The sequence below is a fragment of the Mobula birostris genome, chromosome X, assembly GCF_030028105.1.
Source record: "Mobula birostris isolate sMobBir1 chromosome X, sMobBir1.hap1, whole genome shotgun sequence".
In the NCBI taxonomy this organism is placed as follows: Eukaryota; Metazoa; Chordata; class Chondrichthyes; order Myliobatiformes; family Myliobatidae; genus Mobula; species Mobula birostris.
In genome coordinates, this window is record NC_092402.1 from 46,733,270 (window position 1) to 46,753,758 (window position 20,489).

The 20,489-nt window shown below is 40.0% G+C and overlaps 1 protein-coding gene across 4 annotated transcripts in view; it reads left to right on the forward strand.

The window, feature by feature from the left end:
• med24 (mediator complex subunit 24) overlaps positions 1 to 20,489 on the forward strand; it is a 75,608-nt gene that overhangs the window by 26,708 nt on the left and 28,411 nt on the right. For all 4 annotated transcript variants that reach the window (XM_072249872.1, XM_072249875.1, XM_072249873.1 and 1 more), the window contains 4 exons: positions 1,671 to 1,757; positions 6,554 to 6,665; positions 12,164 to 12,306; positions 18,278 to 18,315. In XM_072249872.1, coding sequence (XP_072105973.1) covers positions 1,671 to 1,757; positions 6,554 to 6,665; positions 12,164 to 12,306; positions 18,278 to 18,315 — 380 coding nt within the window. The remainder of the gene's footprint in view (positions 1 to 1,670; positions 1,758 to 6,553; positions 6,666 to 12,163; positions 12,307 to 18,277; positions 18,316 to 20,489) is intronic.

Genomic DNA, 20,489 nt, shown 5'->3' on the forward strand with positions numbered 1-20,489 from the left:
TGCTGAAGTTAATCCCTTCTGCTGCAAGCAGAAAAAGGATGGGCGTATAGTATTAAATTTTTAGGAAAGTGTTATTAGCTGCCAAAGGTTGAGTTTTGCATTGAGATTAAACAAAATCTAATCCAGTCTAAAGATTTGCACATAATGAATCCACAGTAAGCTAGTTCAAGTCTTCTCATTTTGATCTAGTTTGGCTTCACATTCATATAGTTTAAGCAAGCTATCAAAGTAATTGCAGTTATTATGCCACATTGTCTCTTCTCATCTTTTAGAATACCTGCCATCACTTTTATGGAACCTGACTGCATGTACTTTTGGCAGTTATTTACTTGATTCATAATACTTATTGCCATCTAGTGGTTGAAAATGCACAGTTGCGTCTTTGATGTATAATTAAAATGTTGATCACAGTGCAACAAGTGGTGTGGAGATATTTGCTTGTGGTTTTGTTGGCTGAAGCATTTCTTGATACCAATGGGCAAATTTGGCTCTGTGAGTTGAGATTTAATTAAATTTGGAAAACATACTTGCAAATGTTTTGGAAGAAATAGTCAATGCTTCCAAACTGCTGCAATCATTGTGTCTGAACGTGGGAAAAGTTTGGAAAAAATAATATGTGATAAAGTTATTATTCAGATATTCAGAATTAATAATGATGTGCAATTGGAACACAGACAATATCTTACTACTAATTATAAAATCGGAGAAAACAAGCCTATTGCTATGCACAGACAATTTAGACTATACTCCATAGAGAGCAGTGAATGTGGGAGCTGACTTGCCCTTGAAAGTAGATGATAGCATGCAAATTATTTGAGAGAAAGTTGACAAGATTTTGAGAGTACCAGTTGAGAGGCATTCCTTGTGTTTGACAATCCAGTTGTTTTAATATTGTTAACAAATTAGAGTCATAAAGTAATAGAGCACCACAGCACAAAAACAAGCCCTTCATTTCATCTAGACCATGCCAAATTTATTCTAAGTTCCATCAACCTGCAATTGGAAAGTTTTGAAGCAAAAATATCAAATGAGACAATAGTATGAACAATTATGTTTTACCCCTGGTTCCTGGGCTGGCTTAGCTTTGTTGCAGGTTATATTCACAAGAGATTCTGCAGATGCTGGAAATCCAGAAAATCTCAGTCACCCTCAGTCTGTCTCTGTCTCTGTCTGTCTCTCACACACTCACATTCACACTCGCACTCGCGCGCGCGCGCGCTCTCTCTCTCTCTCTCTCTCTCTCTCTCTCTCTCTCTCTCTCTCTCTCTCTCACTCACTCACTGCTGGAGGAGCTGAGCAGGTCAGGCAGCATCTGTGGAGAGGAATAAACAGTTGATGTTTCTGGCAAAGACCCTTCATTGTTGCAGGTGCATGTGTTGATCTTCCAAGCTAGGGCTAGAGCATCTTGAGAAGCAAGGAAACTAACTCTTAGCTTTCATAATGCTTCATCCTTTCAAGCACATTTACAAAGTGAAATTGCCTGATTGTACCCTTTATTAAAAGTCCTTAAATCATACAGCAAAACAAAGTGCAAAGTTAAAAAAGGCTGGAGGCAATGGAGATGATAGGGATTGAGCTACGTGGTAAGAAAATAAAAACTGCCACTGCAAAGAGGTTTGGTTTAATTAATCTAAAACCAGTAGACTGATGTATTTTTGTTTTTCTCATAGCTGTGACTGTGTCAGTCTCCTGCTTCAGGAATGTGGAAAATTGGGATTGCTTTCAGAAGTCAACATGAAAAACCTGGTTAACAAAAGGTGGGACTGGTACTGTCTATTGTGCATTTTGAGGGAAGGTGAAATGCTGGTTTTTTTTGTCCTCCAGTGTTATGGTGCATTGCATTCCACTTCCAAAGATGGGACATCATTTTTGCAATTGGTTGTGAGATTAATATCCTCAAGTTAAAAACAACTGGCAAGCTTAGATTGCTTGAAATATTAACCTTTAGAAAATATTCTGCTTTAGTGCTTTGAATGGGATCTTGTTCCTTATGAAAAGAAAAACTTATTTCATTGATGAATCACTTAGGATAGACTTTACAGCACTGAGGTGTGTTTGTTAATTGAATCTAATAGTAGAAATTAGGCAACACTGCCAGCTGACAAGGAGAAGATAATTTTATTGAACCCTATAAAATAAAAGTGTTTATTATATTTGCCCTTTCGTTTACTAGAAACTAAAGCCTCATTGAAGACATGTCTGCATGGAAGTGTTTTGTACCCTCTTCAGGTAGATTGACCAGTTGTTAATGTTGTGTTCTGGCAGCAGAGTTCAGAGTTGCCCTCATCTTGGATGTGGAAATGGGGAAGTTTGGGAAGCTGGGAAATGGGCCAAACTCTTTCTGTGTAGTTAAAAGAGAAATAACTGGTTTTCTGTTTAATTTGATTGTCCAGACAAAGCTACAAGTAAGTAAACCCCATTGTGTTAAATTTGTGATTTGAGTTTACCTTATTTTTTCGGGTGCAAATATTGAAAGACTGAATATTGTTAACTTATTTTGGAGTAGAAGAAATTTTAATTTTACCATATGCGTTTGCATGTAGAATTATTTTTATTTTTAATAAAAATACCTTATGGAATAAAGCCTGGATTGTATACGCTGGTGAATAGTTTTTTTGAAGACTGAATTTACTTAGAATTTTCAGAATCATAGCCACAGTGTTTCCTGAAACTGGCCCACCAGCCTGGCTAATCTGTTGTATATGCACTAAGCCTATGGTCAGCATGTGCACATCCCTGGCAAGAATTTCCTTGAAGCAAATATTACAGTCCTTCTATATATTAAGGCAAGGAAGCATTATGGCTAGAACAAGCGTTGATCGTAGAAATGCTGGAGAAAGATGGTAACTGTACCACTAGTGCCCCTCCTCCACCCCAGCCCAAGTCAGCTATCAAAATGCTTTGTATTTATAAATATCTCTGACATACACTCAGTGACAACTTCATTAGGAAACTCCTGTGCCGAATAAAGTGGTCACTTCTGCACACCACTTATTTGAGTTACTGTCTCCTTTCTGTCAGCTTGAACCAGTCTGGGCATTCTCCTCTGGCCTCTCTCATTAGCAAGGAGTTTTAATTCACAGAACTGTCCCTCACTGGATTTTTTTTTTGTTTTGTACATCATTCTCTGTAAACTCTAGAGGCTGTTATGGGTGAAAATCCCAGGAGATCAGCAGTTTCTGAGATATCCAAACCATCCCATCTGGCACCAACAATCATTCCATGTCGAAATCACTTAGATCACGTTTCTTCCCCATTCCGATGTTTGATCTGAACAACAGCTGAACCTCTTGACCATGTCTGCATGCTTTTATGCATTCAGTTACTGCCACATGATTGGCTGATTAGATATTTGCATTAACGAGCTGGTATACCTAATACAGGTGCACGTTCCTTTATCCGAAATTCTGAAATGCAAAAGGTTCCGAAAACCGAAGTATTTTTCGTGGAGCGTGTCATAACAAGGCTTATTTGGCGCGCCAACAGCTGACGTCACTCAGGTATGACATGGCAGCACTAGCAGAGGCCGCCAGACGTCAGTTGTTGTTCAGCGCTCGTACTGGTTACATGTGCATTTGCTGTTCACTGATACTTTGTGTTCACTGTTGACTTTGTGTTTAATTTCACTGTGAAAATGTCAAAAAGAGCTGCAGATACCCCTATGGGTAACAATGAGAAAAAGAGAAGCAATCTTCTCTATCAGTAACGCAGAAAGTGGAGTTATTGCATAAGCTTGATCGTGGTGTGTTTGTGCTGCATCTTACTGAAGAAAATAGTGTTGGAACTACCACTGTATATGATTAAAATAAACAGAAAGACAAGTTACTGAAGTTTTCTAGTGACAGTGACATTCTACATTTATTCTAATAAGTCATTTACCATGTGTTTGATTCGGTTCGTTTGAAGCTGTATATTTTTATGTTTTATTGAATGTTTTTGTTGGAAATAAAATTTCTTCTTGTCATTATTCCCTAAACAATACAGTATAACAATTATTTACATTGTATTAGGTACTATAAGTAATGTAGAGATGATTTAAAGTATATGGGAGGATGTGCGTAGGTTTGGTGCGCCGCTGGGTCCTAAAGTCCACTTCACTAGGACAGGTTAAATAAGGGACTTGAGTATACAGGTTTTTTTGTATTGGTTTGGGGGGGGGGGGGGTCTGAAATCCGAAAAATTCTGAATTCCGAAATGCAACTGGCCCCAACGATTTTGGATAAGGGATTGTGGACCTGTAAATTGACCATTGATTGTAGCATTCCACAAGGGCTGGAACTGGGTATCACTATTGTTCTTAATGTATATTAATAATTTAAACTTGGGATATAGGGAACAATTTCTGAATTTACAAATGGCACCAACTTGAGAGTGCAATAGTAGTCATAGTATAGTAGTCATAGTCATACTTTATTGATCCCGGGGGAAATTGGTTTTCGTTACAGTTGCACCATAAATAATAAATAGTCATAGAACCATAAATAGTTAAGTAGTAATATGTAAATTATGCCAGTAAATTATGAAATAAGTCCAGGACCAGCCTATCAGCACAGGGTGTCTGACCCTCCAAGGGAGGAGTTGTAAAGTTTGATGGCCACAGGCAGGATGAACTGTGTGTTGGATTTGGTTTTAGATTACAATTAGATATAAATGGGGTTGATAACATTTAATGCATAGAAAGATCAAGAATAGGAAAAAGACCGCAGATTATTAAGTTCTAAAAGGTGCAACATATGTACGTGGTTAATTGAATTTGACAGGGTAGGTCAAGAAAGTAATTAAAAATGCATACAGGATCTTGGGCTTTAGTTATGAAGGCCTTAGAAACTGAGTGCGGGAGAAATGTATATATTAGAACAATCCCAGAGAGGAGGAATTCAGGTGAATTACATGTTGAGACTGGAACAAGTGCTGTCTTGTAACAGAGGAAGTTGTGAACAGATCAAATTTGGCTATTTAAAATCATGACACTTGTCGACAGAGTAAGAGAGAGGCTGTATCCATTAGCAGAAAATGAAGTATCAGAGGACATTGAAAAAAAGCAGTTAACCAAAGGAACAGTTGTGGGAGGATAAACTTTATGCTGTGTGGGGTTGGAATCTTAAATGAGCTGCCAGTGACATCTGTGAAGGCAGATTCATTTATTCATAAGAAAACAGGATAAGTACAGTGGATTCTGGTTAATTGGGCAACCACTTATTTTGGCCAACTCTTAAAGAACAAAAACTAATCGAGAAAATAGCCCGTGTTCCCTGTGTTTATTTGAGACACTTAATTGGGACAGAAGACTGTTCCCGAACAGTTTCTAGCTAACATCAATCATGTGCACTTGCGTGGCTGTTAGACACAGCACTGTGCTTCAGGTGAATAGTTTTTAAGTAGCATCACTTGCATGTGTTTGTGTTCAAAAGCAGTGATTTTTGTCACTGATAGTTGGCAAGAAATAAGCAATAAGACAATTCAGAACTGTTTCGCTCACTGCAGTTTCAGGCATTCAGGCTTGGAGATGCCAGAAACGGCTCGGAGTGAAAATGCAACTATTTCACTACTTCAGGGTATGGGTAACCCTAGGTAGTTCTAAGGTAAGGACATGTTCGGCACAGCTTTGTGGGCCAAAAGGCCTGTATTGTGCTGTAGGGTTTCTGTGTTTCAACAAGTTTGAAACTATGGAGAATTTGAGGGTATCAACAATCATCTAAAATGTTACAATGAAAATGAAGATTTAGAGGATGCCGTCGTCGACAGCAGTATATGAAGGCAGCCCATTATCTGCATTACTGGTTCATTTACAGTCAAAAGAACGTGGTGATCTATTGGGATCAAATACACAGTTTTATAGAACTGCAGTAGTATTGGGGGTGTTCTAATTTGTTCTGTAGTTCATTTAAATAAATAATTTATTACTCAGTTTGCCTTCTTTAATACCTTTTTAACTATGTCCGTGAAACTTCGGCCAATTGGGGCAGCCACTTAATTGGCCAAAATGTACTGATCTCAATATGTCCCAATTACAGGAATCCACTGTATTCGAAAGGAAATAGATTAGCAGGGCTCTGAAGAGTGGGTGAAGAGTTTAACTGGCAGGATTGTACTTGCAAAGAGCCAGGATAGTTGAAAGATCAAATGGTCTCTCTTTGTGTTCTATCCTTTTTACTGATTGATTCAAAAACATACAAGAACCTTAAAATAAAGTGTGTAACATATTCTAAAATAATTTTAGAAATGAAATTTTAAAAATACAGCCAAATTTTGCCTTTTTTCCTGCAATTATTCCTCTTCGTATCTACAGCAGCAGATCTAAATTGGTGTAGGTTCAGCTGGCTTAACAGACTGCCTAATGTTTACAGGTTAATAAATGCTGCAATCTCCAAGCAGTACTTCTGGCATTGTTGGAAAAGTCCAAGCCCTAGTGTTTCTTATTAAAATAACCTACAAATTTTCCTTCTGTATTACTGGCAGTCTTTGTTAAGAAATATGCATCTTTTAACTAGATGTTAAACTTTATCACTCTCGCTGAATTTGTTTTTAAGTTTGTTTCTTTTTCACATTACAGGACAGCAGATAGAGAATTAGCTCCGCGATTAAAATCTGCTGAAAATGCCAGCATTCAGCCCAATCCCGGTCTTATTCTGCGTGCAGAGCCCACGGTGACAAATATTTTAAAGGTGAATTTTACTGCATTTTATTTTAATTTCAGATACAATTTTCTCTCAAGTTTATCTATGTGAGACCTGCTTCAAAGACTTGACCACACCATCTAAACTCTCACTTTAGTGTCCACGGTCATACTATCTGCTCTTCTGATATGGTATTAATTTCAATCATTTGATTAAAATATAGTCTTAAATTTAAATCTTTTTTTGAAGGTTCTGGGAAATGTGTTAACTTCCCAGTTTAATTGTTTCTCGGTGGGTTGCAATCATCGCAAGAACTCATTCATTGGTGCGGCTGTGCGAGGTTTAAAAGGAGCTCGGCCTTTTGAAATCATCATGATATTTTAGACACTCAGCAGGGGCCAATAAAAAGAAGTGACATACAAGTGGAGTGGCCATTCTGGGAGTGGGCCAGTGTTAGAGTGGTCAGGCTTTGGCTCAACAGGCTTGGGCGAGAACAGGCGCAGGCTGGAACTTAAGTTTGAGAAATTAGAGTTATAACAAATGTAGGCAGGAAGGTAGTTCAGGCAGTGGAATGCTCCTCCTGCGAGATGTGGGATTTCAGGGTACCCAACGGTCTGCCTGATAACTGTATGTGGAGGAAAGTGGATCCAACTTCAGCTCCGAACTGACAAGGTCAGGGAACTGGAACTGGAGCTGGAGCTGGAGCTGGATGTACTTAGGACCATCCGGGAGGCTGAAAACCTCATAGATGAGTCTTTTACTGAGGTGCTCACATGCAGCAAAGGCTTCAGATAGTAACACGCACAACATGCTGGAGGAACTCAGCAGGTCGGGCAGCATCCGTGGAAATGAGCAGTCAACGTTTCGGGCCAAGACCCTTCGTCAGGACCCGAAACGTTGACTGTTCGTTTCCACGGATGCTGCCTGATCTGCTGAGTTCCTCCAGCGTGTTGTGCGTGTTGCTTTGACCCCAGCATCTGCAGAGTATTTTGTGCTTACGCTTCAGATAGTAGATGGGTGACCACCAGAAGTGAAGGGAGTAAGCAGTCAGTGCAGGGGTCTCATGTGGCCATTCCATTCAGCAACAAGCATACCCATTTGGATACTGCTGGGGGGATTGTCTGTCAGGGCACAGCAGCAGCAGCAGCAGCAGCAGCCAGGCCAGTGGCACTGTGGCCAGCTCTGAGGCTCAGCAGGGAAGGGTAAAGTTAGGTAGAGTGATAGTGATAAAAGACTCGATGGTTAAGGGGATGGACAGGAGGTTCTGTAGCTGCAAATGGGAAGCCAGGATGGTGTGTTACTTCCTCAGTGTTAGGGTCCAGAATGTCACAGAGCAGCTGCAAATGATTCTCAAGAGGGAGGGTGAGCAGCCAGAGGTTGTGGTGCTCATTGGCACCAATGCCACAGGTAGAAAGAGAGTAGAGGTCCTGCACAGTGAGTATAGGGAGTTAGGGAAGAGGCTGAAGAGTAGGACTCCAAGGAAGTAATCTCTAGATTATTTCCAGTATGATGTTCTAGTCAGGGGCAGGAGTAGGATAATGTGCTCTTTCTTTTAGTTTTATGCTATCTTTGATTTCCCTTGTCAGCCACGGTTGCCTCATCCTCCCTTTAGAATACTACTTCATCATGGATGTACCCATGTTAGCATCTTTCCTGTATTACCATGGGCTCTTGTTAAGCAGCCTCATGAGCCTCAAGGGCCTTCTGAAAGTCCAAGTAAACAACTTCCACTGACTCTCCTTTATCTATCCTGCTTGTTATTTCCTCAATGCATTCCAACAGGCAAGATTTCCCCTTAAAGAAACCATGCTGATTTTGTCTCCAAGTACCCTGAAACCTCATCCTTAATAATGGACTCCAACATCTTCCCAACCATTGAAGTCACACTAACTGGCCTATAATTTCCTTTCTTCTGCCTCCCACCCTTAAAGAATGGAGTGACATTTCCAATTTTCCAGTCCTCCGGAACCATTCCAGAATCCTGTGATTCTTGAAAGATCATTACTATTGCTTCCACAATCTCTTCAGCTACCTCCTTCAGAACCCTAGGGTGCTGCAGGACTGAAAGAAGCTGCAGAGGGTTGTAAATCTAGTCAGCTCCATCTTGGGTGCTAGACTACAAAGTACCCAGGACATCTTCAAGGAGCAGTGTCTCAGAAAGGCAGTGTCCATTATTAAGGACCTCTAGCACCCAGGGCATGCCCTTTTCTCACTGTTACCATCAGGTATGAGGTACAGAAGCCTGAAGGCACACACTCAGCGATTCAGGAACAGCTTCTTCCCCTCTGCCATCCGATTCCTAAATGGACATTGAACCCTTGGACACTACCTCACTTTTTTTAATATACGGCATTTCCATTTTTTGCACATTTTTTAATCTATTCAATGTATGTATACTGTAATTGATTTACTTATTATTTTTATTTTTTTTTCTCTTCTATATTATGTATTGCATTGAATTGCTGCTGTTAAGTTAACAAATTTCACGTCATGTGCCGGTGATAATTAACCTGATTCTGATTCTGTGTAGTCCATCTGGTCCAGGTGATTTACCTATTTCATACCCTTCACTTTACCAAGCACCTTCTCCTTCGTAATAGCAATTACGCTCACTTCTGCTGCTGACACTCGTGAATTTCTGGCATACAGCTAGTGAAGGCTCATGCAAAATACTTATTAAGTTCATCCGCCATTTCTTTGTCTCCTATTACTATCTCTCCACCATCATTTTCTAGCAGTCCAAAATCTACTCTCGCCTCTCTTTTACTCTCATATCCAGTATCTGAAAAAACTTTAGGTATTCTCTTTGATATTATTATCTAGCTTATCTTCATATTTCATCTTTTCTCTCCTATGGTTTTCTTAGTTGCCTTCTGTTGGTTTTTAAAATCTTCCCAATCCTCTAACTTCTCAATAATTTTTGTTTATTATTTATTGAGATTGAAGATTGCCTGACTGGCGGGAGGCAAAGAGTTAGAATAAAGGGGGCCTATTCTGGTTGGCTACCAATGGTGTTATGCAGGGGCCAGTATTGGTACTGCTACTTTTAATGTTGTATGTCATTGATTTGGATGACAGAATTGGTGGTTTTGTGAGCAAGTTTGCAGACAATACTAAGGTACGTGGAAGAGCAGGTAGTGTTGAGGAAGCATGGAGTCTGCATAAGGACGTAGACAGATTGGGAGGATGGGCAAAGAAGTAGCCAATGGAATATGGTGTAGGGAATATGGTCATGCAGCTTGGTTGAAGGAATAAAGGTGCAGACTATTTTCTAAATGGGGAGAAAGTTAGAAGTTGGAGGTGCAAAGTGACAGAGGGTGGTGAATCTGTAGAATTCATTGTCGCAGGCTGCTGTGGAGGCCAAGACATTGGGTATATTTAAAGCGGAGGTTGGTAGGTTCTTGATTAGTCAGGGCATCAAAGGTTATGGGGAGAAGGCAGAAGAATGGTGTTGAGAGGGATAATTAATCAGCTATGATGCAGTGGCCTAATTCTGCTCCTATGTGTTATGGTCTTTTGGGAAGGAGTACAAACTAGAAGGTGTTAGGTGCAGGAAGGTGAGTGGGCGGGGGAGAGAGAGTGAAGTGAAAAGCTGGGAGATGATAGTGGTTTCTCCTTCCAGTAAGATGGCGGCATATTCAATCACAGTGTCCTCTAAGGGGCCAACCAAAGGTGTTATTGTCCATTTTAAACCATTTTTATGAGCACAAAACCCTGCTAGATATGAAGACGTAAAGTACAACAGGTCTACCCAAAGAGCGAGGTGCTGATTGGTGGAGAAAGTGAACAAGCCGGACTTGGTGTGGATTGTGCTGCTGCCAATGAGAGTCTGAGAGTCAGTGTGTGAAGGCAATGTGCAGAGTAACAGCAAGTGATCATCTTAGTCACTTTTCTTGTGATCGCAAGACCCTGTTGGACATTGTTAATGTGGAATGCTACAAGTCTGATTCGCTCATTTATTGGCGGACGGCAGGGGAGCTGCGTGGCCCTGGTTGTCGTGAGGACTAGGCCTCAAGCTGTGGTATAGCCTGTTTACAGCCGCCCAGGAGAGAGGCATTAGAGTCGGTGCATTCCAGTGGAGGCGGTGTGGCGTGATATCCAAGCTGGACTCGGTACTGCCCCAGTGATCACTCGACAGAAGACAAGCTGTATTGTGTTCTCCTGCAGTCTCCTGCAACATCCATGGACTCAGGGTCTTGGACTTTATATTTTTTTGTGTGTCTGTGTTTTACTGATATCTTATATGTTCCTTGTACTGTGTGACTGTTGGTACTTTGTTTTGCACCTTGGATCTGGAGTAACACTGTTTCATTTGGCTATATTCATGGGTATTCATGTATGGTTGAATGACAATTAAACTTGAACTTGGAAAGACTAAAGGGCTGAAGAAGGTGGAATCTGATAGGAGACAATGGGAGAAAGGAAAGGAAGACAGGTACTGGAGTGAGGTAATAGGCAATTGAGGAGAAGAGAAGGAGTAGCACCTTAAGATATAGGAGCAGAATTAGGCCATTCAGCCCATCGAGTCTGCTTCAACATTCTATCATGGCTGATGTATTCTCGCTCTCAACCCTATTATGCCTTCTTCCCATAATCTCTGATGCCCTGACTAATCAAGAACTTATGAACCTCCACTGTAAATAATGACTTAGTCTCCACAGACGTCTATGGCAATGAATTCCGCAGATGTAATACCCTGTGACGAAAGAAATTCTTCCTCATCACTGTTCTAAATGGAAGTCCCTCTATTCTGAGGCTGTGCCCTCTGTTCCCAGACTCCTCCACTATAGGAAGCATCCTCTCCACATCCACTCTATCTAGGCCTGTCTATCGGTAGGTTTCAATGAGATCTCCCCTCATTCTTCTAAACTTCAGGAGTACAGACCCAGAGCCATCAAACACTCCTCATACCCTTTCAGTCCTGGAGTCATTCTCATGACCCTCCTCTGGACCCTCCCCTAGAGGGGAGGGGAGGCATAATTGGTAATAGAAAAAGAGTAGAGTAGGAGATGGAGAAATTACTAGAAGTTTATGGAAATTGATGTTCATGCCATCAAGTTGGAGGCTATTATTGTCCATGGGGTTTTCGTGGCAAGACACTGAAGTAGATTGCCAGGCCTTTCTTCTGTGCAGATACTGCAGCTGCCCAGGTTGGGACCCGGCCAGATTCGAACTCAGACCATCCACCTCAAAGTCCAGTGCTGATCCCACTACAGCTCCAGCCAACCCAGGTTGGAGGCTCCCAGATGGAATATGAATTGTTACTTCTCCAGCATCAATATGAGGTGTTGAGAGTTTAAAAATTGTTAAAGTTGTTCCTCATGTAACTTAATATGAAAATATATACCCTACCTCAAAGCAATCCCTGAATTGCTCCTGCTTACAAAGCCACAAAGGTCCTTTCATTATTCTGTCATTTGCAATGAAAAGGCAGAATATGTATCCTGCTTCTGCAGTTCTGCTCCATTGACATCAACGAAGCTTCGATGTCACGCACTTAAATCTGACCATTAAAATAATACAATATTTTACTGTATTTCTTCCAGACCATGGATGCAGACCACTCCAAGTCCCCTGAGGGATTGCTGGGAGTCCTGGGTCACATGCTGTCAGGGAAGAGCTTGGATTTACTACTAGCAGCTGCTGCAGCCACTGGAAAATTGAAGTCTTTCGCTCGGAAGTTTGTCAAGTAAGTGCAAAGTGGTTTTGAGTTCACTGAAGGCCTACTTTGCAGTTTAGATATTTTCATAACATGATGGCAGTAATTTCTTATCTAATGTAATTGACCAAATTAATTCAATATTACCTTGCAAAGTAAGCTTATATGTATGATTTGATCCCTGGGTGAATACTGTTCTAATTGACTCATATATAAGGCGAGACAAGCAATATGCGGAATAAATAGCAGTGTTGGTTTACATTGAGTGAAGGTGAATGTCTCGGATATTTTCCGAGCCTTTTGACATATTGCCTACTGCCAGCACTTTTTATTTTACTATTTGAGCTATTGCAAGCCAGTGGAGGCTTGCGGGTATTGAATTCAAAGATGTATCAAACCTCCAAGTCCTGAGTATGACTCTAAACTGCAACCGGTGATGAGGCTCTGATTGGGGACTTTCAGAGCTTTGGGGAAAGTGGAGTTACCCCTTAGTCGTTCATTGCTCCCGGGGCCGCTCTAACCCGGAACAGTAGCACCTGCAAGGGTTCCTGCTCAGGATACGAGCGAAGGCCAACGGCAGATCCAGCAGGTTCAGTAACTGAACTTATGACGGAGAAGACGGATGAGCTACAACCTCAAATGACAACGGCTATAGTACAGACGGATGAACATTTGGGAAGAGAAATAGTGACTTCTTCAGTTCTCCAATGGAAGGTAATAGCAAACCACCATTGCTAGGTACTAAGTTTCCTGGAATCTATTTGCTAAGAAAACCATGGTCAAACTCTCAAAATGGATCGCACAACAACAGCGTCAAGAGGATCTTCAAGACAATTCTGAAGATGCTTTGCTCGGTAGGGTTGATTCTGGGCAGCAGGGGATCCCCAACCGTCATCAAGCTACTGCTCATAAAATTCAAGTAACACAAAAGAAAATTATTGCCACTCGGAATGTAAGAACTCTATATCAAGCAGTAAGATTGGACAATGTGATAAATGAAATGGAAAGACTAAAAATTAATATCATGGGAATTAGCAAAGTTCATTGGACAGGTGTTGGAACATGTCAGAATAGAAATAAAACACTATTCTTGTGGAACATCCCATACTAATGGAGTAGGAATTCTTATGGATGAAAACATGGCAAAAAGTGTTTTAGGACATTGGGCAATATCAGAAAGAGTGCTTCTTGTTAGATTCAGAGGACAACCATTTGATTTAGCAATTATGCAGGTATATGCACCAACAACAGATGGAACAAATGAAGATATAGATAAATTCTATGAAGAGCTTGAACAAGCAAAGAATGAATGCAAATCTCAAGATATTGTTATTGTCGTGGGAGATCTAAATGCTAAAGTAGGACAAGGCGCTGATGGAAATACCATAGGAAAATTTGGACTAGGGGAAAGAAATGAAAGAGAGGAGCAATGGGTAGAATGGTGCAAGATGAATAATCAGGTCATTATGAATGCCTACCTTAAAAACCATTGGAGACGCTTGTGGACCTGGAAGAGTCCAGGTGATAACACCAGAAATCAAATTGACTTTATTACTATGAACCAAAGATTTAGAAACTCAGTGACTCAATGCAAAACATATGCAGGTGCAGACTGTAATAGTGACCATAACCCAGTAGTATGTCATGTAAAAGTAAAACTGAAAAAACTAAAGAAGCAAAAACTTGAACAATCCCTTGACTACTCGCAATTAATTAAAGAAAACTTAAGACAAAAATTTATAATTGAAGTAAGGAATAGGTTTCAAAGTCTAGAAATAGAATCTGTTGAAGATGATAGCAATCATGTAGAAATGAAGTTTAACTCTCTGAAGGATGCCTTGGTAGAATTAGCAAAGTCAGTGATTCCTAAAAAAGAAGAAAAGCACAAAGAATAAATAGATGACGGATGAGATCAAAAATCTAATGGAAGAAAGGAGACTGAAGAAAGCAAATCCTATAGAATATAAGTCCTTAGATTAAAAAAAAGTTAAAAGCTTATGTCAGAAAGCCAAAGAAGAATGGTTAAACCAGGAATGTGAGCAACTAAAAAGAATCCCTATTAATGATCCAAAAAGGTTACATCAACAAATCAAGAATATCACTGGTAAAAAGCTCCTCTGTTCTTCAGTTGGATGTTTGAAAGCAAAGGACAGTACCATTATCATGGAAAAAGATGACATTATGAACAGATGGACTGAGTATATTCAGGAATTTTTTTGAAGAGGATCGAGGCAAAAAACCAGAAATTAAGAAGAACATTGAAGGTCCAAGTATTTTAAAATCTGAAGTTCATAATGCAATAAATAAGATGGAGAAAGGAAAGGCAGCAGGTCCAGATGAATCAGTAATAGAACAAATTATCACCCTTGAAGATTATGGAATTGAAAAATCAATGACATTTATGAGACTGGAATAATACCAGAAGAGATGAAAAATCAGTATTTATCATTCTTCCTAAGAAACCTGGAGCAATAGAATGTGAATTACATAGGATCATAAGTTTAATGAGTCATATCCCTAAGATACTTCTAAGAATTTTGATGACAAGAGCTAAAAGTAAGGTTTTTAAGGAGGATGCAAAGAATATCATGGACGAAACAAATATCTAACGAGGATGTCATGAACAGAGCAAGCACAAAAAGAGAAATAATGTATGAGATCATGAAAAGGCAACGTAATTTCATTGACATGTGATTAGGAAAGAGGTGTTAGAATGCACGGTAATTATGGGAAAGACTGAAGGGAAGAAAGCAAGAGGTAGGCAAAGACAAATGATGATGGAGGCAGCAGCCAGAGAACAGGAAATGAATACCAATGAATTGATCCACTTGACCCAAAACAGGAGTGTGTGGACCATGGCAGTCAAAGCTCAAACTGGGCACGGCACCTGATGATGATAAAACCTCCGGCAGAATAAGATATATAATCTCAATTTTTGATGAGCTGAAGTTTATGAAGTTTTCTGGATGTAAGCTGTGAAGGTTAGTACAGGATGTATCAAAACTGGGTGGTGATAGAACAGGTCAGAGAGCTAGTGTAAATAAAGGGAGCCTTTTCTGGTTGGCTGCCGGTGACTAGTAGTGTTCCACAGGGGTCAGTGTTTGGACTGCTTCTTTTCACATTGTATGTCAATGATTTGGATGACGGAATTGATGACTGTGTGGCCAAGTTTGCAGGCGTTAAGAAGATAGGTGGTGTGGCAAGTGGTGTTGAGGAAGCAGGGAGCCTGCAGAAAGGACTCTGACAGATGAGGAAAATGTGCAAAGAAGTAGTGGATGGAATATTGTGCAGGGAAGTGTATGGTTATGCACTTTGGTAGGGAGAATAAAGACTATTTTCCAAATGGGAAAAAAAATTCAAAAATCTAAAGTGCAAAGGGACTTAGGAGTTCTCGCACAGGATTCCCTGAAAGCTAACTTGCATTTTGAATCGATGATAAGAAAGGCAAATGCGATGTTTGCATTCATTTTGAGAGAACTAGAATATAAAAGCAAGATGTAATACTGAGGCTTTATAAGGCAATGGTCAGACTGCACTTGGAGTATAGTGAACAGATTTGGGCCTCTTGTCTAAGAAAAGATGCTCAAAGTTAAAAGTATATTTATTATCCAAGTATGTAGACAGTATACAGCTCTGAGATTTGTCCTCCCATGGGTAGCCATGAACCAAAGATGCACCATGGAAACCTTTAAAGGAAAAGCATCTTACACTCAACGCGCAAGGAAAAATATGCAAATCATGCAATCAGCAAATAACACACAGAATATTAAACATCAAATTGCAGAGTTCCTGAGAACAGTCACTGGATCAGTTCAGCTTAGCACTGTGTCGATGACTGTAGGCCTTAGCCATGGAACCAGTTCCGCGCCGAAGCGCATCAATCAAATCACGCAAATAGTAAAAAAAAAGTGACCACAAACACACCTGCAGCAATTACTTGAAAACAAACCAAAACCACTCAGACACTGAGTACAGGTGGGGAGGTTGAGACTGTATGACGCGGTTCCAAAATAGCGAATTTCCAAATCAAGGAAAGCATGTACTATCCTTTATTATGAAACCAACAAAGGCGAATGATCTTGTAGTGATTAAAAAAAAACTAACAAAACCAGAACTAGCGCTAATAACGTAATCAGTGGTACTACGTGGTAACAGTCAACAAAAATTAAAATCACCTCCAGCCCACTCCCTGGCTTTAACTACAGCGTGTCACGTACCCTGTGACGGGTGAAAGAACCAGCAGAAATGGAAAACACCTTGGAGTCTGGTATTGCTGTTAACTAATGCTATTTATTAGTAACTACACAATACAGTAATATAAATTCAGATAAATCAAACAGATTAGCAAAGATTATAGATATGTAAGTGTGGAAATATATAAAAACCAAGCTTCTTCAAGCCTAGGGGTAAATGGATACAGCTGATGGGTAAAGTTCAGTTCAGTTTGTGGTATTGAGTTGAGTAGTGATGGAGAGAGGTGTGCTGTGGTTGTTTGAGTAAGCTGATGCTGTCAATTCTTAACGTTGTCCTCCGAAATCCTTTAGAAGTCGCCAAATGTGACCACAACAAAGGGGACTGTTTTCTGTGGTGGAGTTATCAACCCAGGCGAGGGTTGGACACACTAATAACTTCCCACTGGTCACACCTTTTCCACACTGCGAGAGCCATTGATCGATTCTCCTGATCGATCCTCTAAAAACCCACCTTTCTGTGGACAAAACAAAGCTCATCCAGTGTCCATAATCATGTGTCTGTCTGTCTGTCTACCAGCTGACCTTGTATTTATCTCACCATGCTGAACACCAGCCGTCCATCAAGTAGCTCCTCCCTTCTCTCTCTGTAGGAACTCAGAAGCTGGCAGTGTCCTTGCAGAAATTCCAAACAAACTGTAAGCAGTCTTTGCCTCTCTCTCTCTCTTCTTAAAAGCACAGTTCATAAGGGATAATTCAGGATTCCGTCACAAGCGTGAATACGTAACTATACTCATTCGCTCAGTTGGCCCAAAAATGCATAATCAAAATGGAAATTACAGACTGCAATCAATCACAGTACGGGAGAAAAAGCATATTTAAAGAAAGAAGTAGTTTCGTAAGCTGTCTGCGGGATATCGCAGCTGGTCGCTGGCACCATCTTGTAAATATATTTTTAAAAATGTAGATCTTGTAGCATTAGAGACGAGGTTCATGAGAATGTTTCTGGGAATGAAAGGGTTTACGTATGAAGAACAATTGCTAGCTCTGGGTCTGTGCTCACTGGAGTTTAGAAGAATGAGGAGGGATCTTATTGAATCCTATTGAATATTGAAAGGCCTGGATAGGGTGGATGTGGGAGGATGTTTCCTGTAGCGAGGGAGTCTAGGACCAGAGGGCATAACCTCAGAATAGAGGGATGTCCAATTAGAATAGAGATGAGAAATTTCTTTAGTCCCGAGGGTGGTGAATCTGTAGAATTTATTGCTACAGACAGCTGTGGTGGCCAAAGTATTGGGTGTATTTAAAGCAGAGATTGATAGATTCTTGATTAGTCAGGGCATTAAAGGTTGCAGGAGAATGATATTGAGAGGGATAATAAGTTAGCCATGATGGAATGGCAGAGCAGACTTGATAGGCCGAATGGCCTAATTCTGCACCTGTCTTATGGTCTAAGTGCCTAGCATTTTTGCATATAGTAGTTAAATCTTGTAATGTCACATTGACATAGCTATTAGCACATTATAAAGTATGTTGCATTGTCCCTAATACATAAAATAAGGCAATCTAGCATCTGAGAATTTGGTATGGGTCTGCAAATGACTGCCTGAAAGGGTGGCAAAAGCAGAAACTCTTTCGTATTTGAACAACACATGAATGGGTTCTTGAAGACCTGTAAAGTTGAGTGTAAGATTAGGCTGGAGGGCTTTTTCTTTACCTGTACAAACTTGATGAGTCAAATAGTTGCCTTCTATATCATTAATTTTCTCATTCTATGAATTCATTTTCTTCAACTTTTTATTTAATCTTAGGTTAAATGAGTTTGCCAAGCACATCAGTGGGGAAGGATGTAAGTATATTTCTGTAAGATTAAGATCTGATTTAATTAATTTTGTCTTCTATCTGATATCTTGTTCAAGTGTCTGCTCTTTTAACATCTTAAGCAGTAAGTATTCACAATTCTAATGTGTGGCTAATGATAACTGAGGTGTACAATGTGTGCATTTTCCAGCGGGTGTGGTTAGTAAGAGGCAAAAACCTGACTGCACTTTTTGCCAAACCACTGAATGCTGGAAACAGATCTGTCTACATTAACTAACAAAGCAGGTCAGAAAAATCCTTTCTGTATGATTCAATATAACACAATGTGGCGTAATGAGCCACTGCACTTTCCAGAATGTTCCATCATGTTATTGTAGTGAGATGAAGGAATGAACTGCCAAGAAAAGGGTGTTGATTATTAAATCTGCTTTAGTAATGGGGCTTCACTCATTACTGATCTTTAATTCTCAGAACATTGTGATTGCACTCGACATGTTGAATGATAAAATGGTACACTTATTGCACATGTTGAGTTTCCCTGATAATTGCAGATGACTGTACCTTCACAGGTGGAGTAAACTTTGGTGGACACAGCCTGTCAGGTGTCTTGAAAAATGGCCTAGAACTGTAACAATAGGGAAATGCTGCTTTGGTAGAATAGTAGATGTGTCATTGGGCTTGTTTCTACAGGCGTAGTGTAATGATGTAGCAAGACATGAGGAAGCTAAACTCACTGATTTAACTAAATCTAGAATAAAAAGTAAATGTACATAATAGTGAATGTAAAATTACTATATTCTTGTAATACAATAGCAATTTTGATCACTAGTGCCCTGTTAAGGAAGGACATATACTTTGGTTATCCGATATGACACCAGACTTATAGAAATTTGCTTAACAGTTTGTTACCCGCTGAAATGGCTGCGTAAGCAACTCAGTTGTTCAAAATCACTGGGGACTGTTCAAGTACCTTCAATACCTGTGCTGCAGCAGTTCAAGAATGCTGCTGGCTCTACAACCTACGTCCTAGGAATGGATAAATGAAAACTCTGTGAAGCAACTTCTGGTAACCACATGTGGCAAGAGGTGGTGGTGTGGGATTTAAATGGTGGAGTCCAGTTGTTGTTGTTGTTGTCGTCATTGATACTGTGCTCCTCCATTAAGTAAATTGCTCAAGTCTTCAACATTGGATGAGTAATACTGTGCAGATTACAATGTGAATTTTAATTATTTTATGTCATGTTATTGAAGTACAAAAATTAACTCTTATGCTTTGTTAAGTTAGATGTAACTCAGATTATAAAGACATAATTACTGTTGAACAATGTCCTTGGTCCTAAAAATGTAACTTGATTTGTAACTTCTAATCCTTTCAGTCAATTTACTTTAAAATAGTTGTCTTGTTTAAATTTTTATATTTTAGCTTCTACCATCAGTTCACTTAAAACGTAAAACTGGAAGTTCTTATTTCTGGTTTGCATTGGGTCAGAGATCTTCAATTGTTTGTGTATTTGGCCATTTTTCTGATTCTGTTGAGCTGAGTTTTGTGACTTTGTGCACAGTCTGGTAAAGTCAGTGTTTTGTGGATGAGAAAAATACCTCACCTTTCAGTGTGGCATCAAGCACCCTTTGTAAAAATTTAAATCAGTGGACATCAAAGGAACAACATTCCAGTAAACCTTGTGGAAGGGGAAATTGTTGTGACTGATGAAGGTTTATTATTCCAACCACAGGATATCAATACCAGAACTCCTGAAGATAGTGCCCAAGGCCAGCCATCTTCAGCTGCTTCATTGGTAACATTCTTTCCACAATAAGGTCAGAAATGAGATGTCCACTGGTTGCACAGTGTTCAGTTAGATTTTCAGGTCCTCAGCAAATGAATCAGCCATATCTGCATACACCAAGACCTAAACAACATTCCGACATGGGCTGATAATTGGCAAGTAATGCTTATACCAAAAAAGGGTGAGAAGATGATCATATCCAACAAGAGAGCCTCACTCTCTACTTTGACAATTAGTGGCAGTACTATCTGTGAAGCCCTCACCATTTACCAGATTAGCCGTTTTAGAACTATGTCATGAGAACAAATTGGAGTCTGGTTGACCTGCTATGAATGATTAACATCCTGACACACCAAAGCCTTTCCACCTTCTGCAGTGCACAAGTCAAGAGTGTGATAGAATGACTTCCACTTGT